We start from the raw sequence: 8555 nt of genomic DNA, 5'->3' as shown, positions 1-8555 counted from the left end.
AAAAAAAAAATAAAATGCACATGTGGGGCCAGGTGGAGCCCACTGGGTAGCGCTGTCTGAGCTGTACCCTCTCTTACTTCCACAGACGCCTGGCAGCGCTGGGTCCTGGCTGGGGCCCTGTGTGCTGGGGGCTGGGCAGTGAACTACCTGCCCTTCTTCCTCATGGAGAAGACACTCTTCCTCTACCACTACCTGCCTGCACTCACCTTCCAGATCCTCCTGCTCCCTGTGGTCCTGCAGCACGCCAGTGACCACCTGTGCAGGTGAGGGGCTGTGCAGACCGCTGCTGGCCCGGGTGGCCAGGACCCCTCAACTTCACACAACGCACCATGCAGGGTCCAGGAGTCACAAATACAGATTTCAGCATAGTGCAGTGTAAACCAAATCACCAGAGGCAGGGACAAGGAGGAATTCAGAGATGGAAGGGGCTGAGTGCATGGAAAAGAGGGGATAGACACAGGTGGCCAAGAGCAAGGGCAGGGACCAGCGAGCCTCAGGGTATCTCCACAACAGCAGCAGTTGTGATGCTGGACCAGGTGATGGCTGGACCGTGGTGCACATGGAAGGGAAAACCTGAGAAAGCTGTGAAAGTGGATCGTATCCCAGGAGCTGGAACAAGGCTGTGAGATGGCGACACTAGGCTTGCAGGCCCGTCCTCTGGGAGCCACATTGATAGCCCAGAAGCTATGGTAATTCTAGAAGTCCTGGGAGGAGGGTCACTCTTGGTACAACCAGGTAAATGGTCTCAGCTGGAAGGAAAATAGAAAGGACAGGGCAGGTCTAGAAACCTGCAGGTAGAATCCACCTGCCTTGGTCAGTGACCATGTGGACAGCAGATGCCAAGAGGATATCAGGTAGGAAGCTACAAGGAGCTGGCTATCCTCACCACTCAGTGCTGCCACCCACAGGTCCCAGCTCCAGAGGAACGTCCTCAGCGCCCTGATTGTGGCCTGGTGCTCCTCTGTGTGTCACGTGTCCAATGTGTTGCGCCCCCTGACCTACGGTGACAAGGAGCTTTCACCAGATCAACTCAGGGCCCTCCGCTGGAAAGATAGCTGGGACATCTTGATCCGAAAATACTAGAACATATGGAGAATGTCTGCACTGGATCAGGACAGTTGCAGGCCTCTTGTTACCGTGTTCAACAAGCAGAGGCTCCACCAGTGGAGACTGGCCTTGCCCACAGCCACAGGTTGGTGTTTGGCCTGATGGCCCTGACCCTCCCTCATGAACATTCCAGGGCTTGAGCAGGGCCCTAGCCCTGCCTTGAGTGCTGGCCCCAGTATTACCAGGAGGACTCTCAGATAAGCTGTCTGAATGAGCCTTTGATGAGGTTCCCGTGGATTCCCTGTTGCAGCCTTGAGACTGTCACTCTGCTCACTGCTGCTGTGCTCTACAAAGTCCCCTCTGTGAGTCTATGCTGAGACACGTATGAGTGGCATGGTTTGTGTCATCTGAACATTTCCTTATCCCAAATATCTATGTCTTATATAATTAAAACAAAGACAAATTAGCGTTCGTATTTGCTGTTATTTATTGGTTCCTCTCCAAAAGGGTCTATGCTTGACAAAACTGTTAACAGTTTCAGAAACCAACTCTGGAGCTCACCTCAGCTCAAGTCTGCATAACTATGAGTTACACTGGACAGAAAGAAGCTCAGAGCTGCCTGTGCAGTTTGGCTGGTGACAATGACAAAAGATACTTTACAGAAACAGCCATCATGTGGGAGAGAAGACAAACTTGAACACAGACACAGGAGATCATCTGTAAGGACTGTGAGCTCAGGGCTGGTGTGAGGGAGTCCGGCCAACCACAAGTAGCCATGCTCACTAGACCTGGCACATGCCCTGGGTGTGGGTGTGAGCCACACTGGGGACAGCCCGTCCACACAGCACCTTGGTGTGGAACTCCTACTGGTGGGTGGGAGGGCTTGGCCCCAGGTAGGACTGCTCAGCCGCCATTGGCTCCCGCCAGGAGACCTGACTGCTGCCCTCACACTGCACAGGCTCCTGGGGCCTGGACCGCAGGAGCCCTGCCTCTTCTCTGCCATTGACACACAGGGGAGGAGGAGGGAGCCATCTTGCTATGGCTTCTCACATCAGTGTTTGCCACTCTTGATGGCAACCATGAAATTAGGCTCATAGGTCACAACCAGCCTTGTGCTATGATACAGAATAAAATAGAAAACATTAAGACATGTAACACGTAAAAAAGGAAAAAATTCTCTGATAAAACATTTTAGTTACATGTACATGTGAACCACATCCAACTAGAAAACCTATCTCTGGGTTCACCTGAAACACCACCAGGCCAGCCATGGTACCTAAGCTATTATCTTGGTTTCCCCAACAACATGCGACTTGCGTCCCTTGCAAAGCAAACAGGTTTACTGTACATTCTGTGGCATTTCTCAGTGGCCCAAGTAGTTTTTAAACCTGAAACCTGAGGAAGCAGGTGGAAACTTCAGGAACGCCCTGTCAATATCTCAGCAGATTCGATTTGAATGACATGTCTGGGTTTCCACTCAAAAGGGAGGCCTTGGTCCTAATGCTGCTCTCGGATGTACACCGAGAGGAAGCAATGAGTGTGTTTCCCAGGGGCAGGAGGCATCTCCAGGCCTAGTCCCTGAATATATATTTCTGTCCCCCAGGAGGCTCAGGGAATAGTACCCAAGCACCCCTCAGTGGGGTCTGCTGCTGGACTCCAAGTGTGACCGTTTGCCAGAGGTCAGCATCCCAGAATGGTCTCCTGGCTCAGAAAAGGTCCTCTTGTAGCTCCGCCCATTGGACCCTCCTCGGTGCCATTTGCAGATGTCGCCGTTGAGGATGTCCTGGATGTGCTGGACAATCAGGTTGATGGCCACTGCAGCAGGAGACACAAAGGCAGCGTGTTAGCTATGTCTTTTTCTAGTCAACGCACCCAGTTCCACACTCCCAGTAGCAGCACTTGGCCAGGAGTGACAGTCAGACTGCCATGCACTGAAGCACAGGACTTCAGCTCAGGCCTCTGCCTGGTACCATGTCTCAGCAGACAAATGCACATCAGGACACAAGCACAGTAAGATTTGCCCACTTGGTCTTCTGTTGAGGGGTTATGTTAAAGCCTTATATAAATGGCTTGGCGCCTGTGGCTCAAGTGGCTAAGGCACCAGCCACATACACCTGAGCTGGTAGATTTGAATCCAGCCCGGGCCCGCCAAACAACAATGATGGCTGCAACCAAAAAATAGCTGGGCGTAGCAGCAGGCACCTGTGGTCCCAGCTACTTGGGAGGCTGAGGCAAGAGAATTGCTTAAGCCTAGGAGTTGGAGATTGCTGTGAGCTGTTGACACCATAGCACTCTACCCAGGACAACAGAGGCTGTCTCAAAAAAAAAAAAAAAAGCCTTATGTAAAAAATACTTTTTCACTGTACCCCATGAAAGTATTAATGTACACTGTTGTGATTTAATAAAAAAAATACAAAAAAAATACTCTGCCAATAAGTGGCAATCCCTCTCAAATAGTTTAAAATACACTTTTTAAGCATGTTTTAAACCAGTGCCACAGATAAGTACAAGCCTCATGCTTTGGGAATGCCCAGTAGCTGCAAAAGGGTGTCACGGCCTTGGCTCTGGGAGAGGGACAGGAGCTGGGCAGTCCATGGGGCTAAACTCTTACCCATGTTGTCAACCCCACGTGGGATGATCACATCAGCATACTTCTTTGTCTGCAAGGCACAAAGGAGGTTCTTGTGAGGATTTTTCCATCAAAGGTGATTTTCAGGTGCTTGGAATTAGATGCAACAGCAGAAGGGATACTCCTTGGGTCTGCCAGTGTCATCAGCAGATGGAGGACAGGGACTCAGCTCTCTATCCAATATGAAAGACAGTGATCCAGGTAGTGAGGCAGAAGGTAAATCTGAGGCAGACAAAAGAAACTGCCAGTTCTGGTATCTCTGAATCACTCACTGTTCCTTTCTGTGAAGAACACTGCGAGGGACAGCTGTCCATGCTAACAACTAAATGCACTGGGCCAAGCCAAGCATGGCACCTACAATGCAGGACATTGTTCCTCTGGAATTATGAACCTTTCTGCAAAAACCCTGGGAGCAGGCCAAGCAGGACACAGCCTGGACAATCCACTGACTGCATGGTGTCGTGCATGCAGACACCCCAGGACAATGCTCACCTTCCTTCCTTTATAAGCTCCTTTGCTCTAATTATATTAGTACCTACCTATTCCCTGTCAGATACTCTGCTAGGGGCAGACAGAAAGAACAGGAAATGCGGGGCCAATGTGGAGGGACCCCAATGGGATGGTGGGAGACTATGGGAGGAGGCTGCTGTTTGGGGGGACACACCTGAACCAGGCAAATTTGGGGCAGCAGGGAGGGCACAGTCCGGGCCAAGGGACAGACCTGCAAACTGTGTGGTGCTGCTGGCATGTGGATTTGGGTCAGGAAGACATAAGAGTTGAGCTGCAGAGGCAGGCAGGGCCCAAGTCCTAGGGATAGCTGTGTCGGCAGACAGTGGAGCCCCATCCCAGGAAAGCATGTGAGTGAGGGCCAGGGTGGTTTCCACACTGATCATCTGATGGGGGGGCGCAGACCTTGGGTTAGAGGGGACTGGAAAAGAGGAAGTCCAGAGGCAGCAGGAGCCCAGGAAAGGGTTGCTAAGGGTCTGCTAGCAGAAGTGGGAGAGGGATGTAGTCAGGATATATTTTTTTAAGACTCCTGGGTCAGAGATAATAGGCAGGACATATTTGAAAGGTTGGGTTAGTAGGACCACACAAGTGAGTGAACAGGAAGGGTGAGGGAGAAGGAGGCTCCAGAACCACGCTGGGACTTGGCCCAGGAGGGGGCAGGCAATGCCACTTCCCCTGCTCAGGGTCTCTTGGTGAGATTTGGTGTCCAAAGTTTTACTGCAAACCACCTACTTTGCCAAATGTCTTTCTGTGAATATAAGGCATTGGTGGTGTAGTGGTGAGCAAAGCTGCCTTCTAGTTAATTTACTTTTCAAATTACTTTTCAGAAACTTCAGTGAACATGAATGTTAAAATGTTTAAACAGCAGTAGGTAGAACTTATTTGTCTTACTCATTTAAGGCAGGAATCCTGGTTCTGCTTCTTTTGTGCTGTATTTTTACCTTTAAGAGGCAAAATATTGTTAATTTTTTTTTTAAACAATCTAACTTGAGTAGAGCCACAGTCCCATCAAGTAAAGAAGAAGTTTGGGCCAGTGCCTGTGGCTCAAAAGGCTAGGGTGCTGGCTCCATATGCCACAGGTGGTGGGTTCAAACCCAGCCCTGGCCAAAAAAATAAAAAAAAAAGTAAAGAAGTACAAGGAGGATAAGACAGACTAACAGGGAATTCCTTCTCTGTATAAGCCAGTGGATCCTGGAATGCCAGCCCAGAGGACATATGCCCTGCAGGAGCCACTACCGAGAACCTATCAGGACAGCGAACAGACAGAGAAGCCTCTGCTCTCATGGAGCTTACAACCAAAATGGGGAATAAACGAAATACACATCACACAGCGGAGCATGAGGGTGCCCTGGAATAACAAAGCAGGAGAGCAGCTGGGGAGGAGTTTTCAGCGGTAAGCTGGGAAGTCAATGCCTGGATGGTAAAGGCCCCAAGCCAGTGTGGATGTAGGGAGAGGAGGGCTTTTTAAGGCAGGGGACCAAGTGCAGAGTGTATTTAGAACTGACAGGTATTCCCTGGGTATGTGGCTGCAATAACTAACTCAATTCTTCACTTTTAAATCAGATAATTTCCCCCAAAAGTTCAGCTCTCACAGAACTGGGTACCATGTGTCCTTTTGAAAAGGGAGAAACAGGACTTTGAAATAAGTGTAAGGTAGGTACCGGCAGGCAGAATTCCTCGAAGGCTGGCTTGACAAAGGTCGTGTACTGGGTCAGAATCTGCTCCAGGTCCCTCCCCCGGTGCACATCCCGGAGAACTGCAATAAGAGCAAGGTGCCAAGTTCAGACCTCAGGATTTGCAGCCACCCTCCACCTGGGCAGACAGGCCCTTGACCGCCTTACCTCTCCGTGACAGCCTGACATCAGAGTCTGTGTCCACGAAGAGGCGCAGGTGAAACATGTCCCGGATCTCCTGGCTATAGAACACCAAGATGCCCTCAAATAGGACCACGTCTGCAGGGTAGACCACTGTGGTCTCTGATAACCTGTGAGGTGCAAGATGAGGAAGTGGGCCTTGCTGGAGATACAGGGTCTCGGGGGCCTAATCCAATAGTTAGCTTCAGTCCCATCCCAGGATTGGGGGCTAAGGACAGATCACAGGGGCCAGGCCTGCACTGAAAAGTCTGTGTAAAAGCAGAGGAGATACCCGACTTGGCCCCTCTCCTTGAGCCTCCCAGGAACTACCTGCTTACCTTGAGTGGGTCACAAAATCATAGGTGGGGACTTCAACAGTTTTGCCCTCCACGATGTTTTTCAGAGTCCTATGCATCAAATCATTATCAAAAGCATCTGCAGGAATGGAGCAAAACCAAGATACACCAGCTGCTCTTATGCAGTGGACAGGAGGGGACCCCCTCTGCCCTGGGGTCAGTACAGCTGGGTGCAAGGGACAGCAAGGACCCTAAAACATTTAGACTAGGAGCTGCCCCTACAGTTTACATTTGGTAGCATCAGGACTCACTGCAGTCCTGCAAACCAAAGGATGAACCTGTCCTCACTGCCCTCAAGCAATGCCATTGCCCAAGCTCTGTCCCACCAGGAAGCTGGGACACAGGGGTTTTCTGATGGGCTGTCACTGAAAGTTGGGTAGGTTGGGCCTCCGCTTCTCTTTCTCACATCCCTGAGAAATGGCTGAAAATGACAGACATACAACTGGTAGTGGCAGGTGTCTCCCTGACCCATCTTCCTCCGTTTACCTGGTTCTTGACCAGACCAAGAAACAGCTTTGGAGCCACCAGCTCTAGTTTACCTATTGCTTCCCACACTACCCTCTCTGAGGACTTTGTCCCAGGGCACGCATGGAGCAAGAGGCCACAGTAAGCAAGTGTGGACAAGGGCCCAGTACAGCAAGGGGGAGGGAAATTGAGTGGATTTCCTCATGGCCACCACTGTGGCCCTGCAGTGTCCTGGCGTCCACTCTGTGCCACAGGCTTACTGACTAGCCAAGCTCTGGTGAGGGCACCCAGGGCCCAGTAAGCTCAGCAAAATTCTCCTGAGTGAACTGTGCAGCCCTCTCCACTGCAGGCTGGTGGGGAGTTTCTTTGCATCCCCATCCAACCCCTGGCCCAAGCAGAGGTGGGTGAACAGACCATCCAGCAGAGGTCTGCCCTCCTCTCCACAACCAGACACCATCAGGCATTCGATCTACCTGGGTGGTCAAAATTGTACTGCCCCTTCAAGGCCTTGGCCTTCTGCTCCGCAGTCAGGACCTTGTAGAACCTGTCCTGGCTCAGAATGACAAGCTTGCGCTGCCGGTGGTCCACCTCGTTCTGTCCCAGCAGCTCCATAATCTTCTCACACACAGTTGACTGAGGACAAAAAAGGAGGAGGTCCCCCTGGAAATTCTCACCCTGCACAGGCACAGGCCCTTTCTGGGAGCTTCTCCATGGAGCTGGCTGGAAACTCTGATCTACCCCTGGGGGCTGCCTGGCCGGCCGACCACAAATGACACTGATCTCAGTGGGAGAGGCGCGGGGCACGTGACGCGGGCAACGTGGAGTAGGGGTCCCCAGAGACCAGGCCAGAGGAGAGGCTTGAGAAGGGCCCAAGGACAAGCTCGCACGCCCTGCCTGCCTCCGAGTCGGACCTGGCCCACTGCAGCCCACCAGCGGCTTCGCTTCTCAGCCGCCCTCCCCGCGCCAGCGAGGAGGTGCCTCGGCCGGGCGCTGGGGTCTCCTCTCCGGATCGGGCCGCGCGGAGGCACTGGTCAGGGGCGAGGCGCCCAGCTGGCCGGCCCCTTACCTTCCCGCTCGCAGTGCCGCCGCTCACCCCAATCAGGAAGGGCCGCTGGTGGGGACGGTCGGCCTCCAGCGCAGCACCCTCGCAGTCGCCGCCTCCAGCCGAAGCCATCGCGGCCTCCTCCACCCCGCATCGGGTCCTCGCTCCCGCCCCTTCCCCGGAGCAGCCGGCGCGCCCGCCCCCAGCGCCGAGGTCTGACACGAGCCGAACGACCACTTCCGGGAGGGCGCGCGCGGGGCCCGGCGGGAGTCGTAGTCCCCTTCCACTGCGCATGCGTTCGGGGCGTGAGGCGGCCCCTAGTGTCCGCTAGCGGCTGCAGAGGACCAGCGTCCCTCCGCCTCGCAGCCAGGTGCAGGGGTCTCAGACTTGGAGCGGCCGCCCCAGCAGAGACCCGTAGCTGCCGTTTCTGCAAGGTTGCAGCCCTGACCCTGCCTCGCCCGCCCGCCCCCGGCCCCTACTGTACGCTCGCCACCCGAGCTTGTGGTCACAACCCGGATACCACCCCGCCCCTGCCGGAGCGTTTGGGGCCCCCAGCGCCTCTGGAGAACGTGTCACCCGTTGACATAGGCTCGCGCCAAGTGGGCTGTGAGCGCCAAGGTCCACCGCACTCCCGAGCGTCTGGCGTGGAGAAAGTG

At 53.5% G+C, this 8555-nt stretch overlaps 2 protein-coding genes across 6 annotated transcripts in view; one reads left to right on the top strand and one right to left on the bottom strand.

Moving 5' to 3' along the window:
* The window catches only part of POMT1 (protein O-mannosyltransferase 1), a 21906-nt gene extending 20802 nt beyond the window's left edge, over positions 1-1104 (top strand). The window contains exons 19-20 of the mRNA XM_012808297.2: positions 86-263; positions 909-1104. Coding sequence (XP_012663751.1) covers positions 86-263; positions 909-1083 — 353 coding nt within the window. The 3' untranslated portion in view covers positions 1084-1104. The remainder of the gene's footprint in view (positions 1-85; positions 264-908) is intronic.
* A 406-nt stretch (positions 1105-1510) lies between these two features.
* UCK1 (uridine-cytidine kinase 1) lies at positions 1511-8217 on the bottom strand. Of its 5 annotated transcripts, XM_023516135.1 has the most exons (8): positions 7924-8217; positions 7331-7490; positions 6375-6471; positions 6025-6167; positions 5845-5939; positions 5075-5124; positions 3659-3707; positions 2763-2862 (listed from the first exon to the last, which is right to left on the bottom strand). In XM_023516135.1, the coding sequence occupies exons 1-7, from the start codon at positions 8191-8193 to the stop codon at positions 3686-3688; spliced, it is 837 nt and encodes a 278-aa protein (XP_023371903.1). In that variant the 5' UTR covers positions 8194-8217; the 3' UTR covers positions 2763-2862; positions 3659-3685. The 5 variants fall into 5 exon arrangements, 4 of the variants coding, with proteins under 4 accessions (XP_012663748.2, XP_003794933.2, XP_012663750.1 ...); XM_012808294.2 differs by lacking the exon at positions 5075-5124 and having other exon boundaries at positions 1511-2862; positions 7951-8214; XM_003794885.3 differs by lacking the exon at positions 5075-5124 and having other exon boundaries at positions 1511-2862; positions 7924-8213.
* Between the last annotated feature and the right edge of the window lie 338 nt (positions 8218-8555).

The sequence above is a fragment of the Otolemur garnettii genome, unplaced genomic scaffold (assembly GCF_000181295.1).
Source record: "Otolemur garnettii isolate 467f Iridium unplaced genomic scaffold, OtoGar3 scaffold00087, whole genome shotgun sequence".
Classification (NCBI taxonomy): Eukaryota; Metazoa; Chordata; class Mammalia; order Primates; family Galagidae; genus Otolemur; species Otolemur garnettii.
Note: the sequence above shows the minus strand (reverse complement) of the source record. Positions and strands in the feature narration are given on the sequence as shown.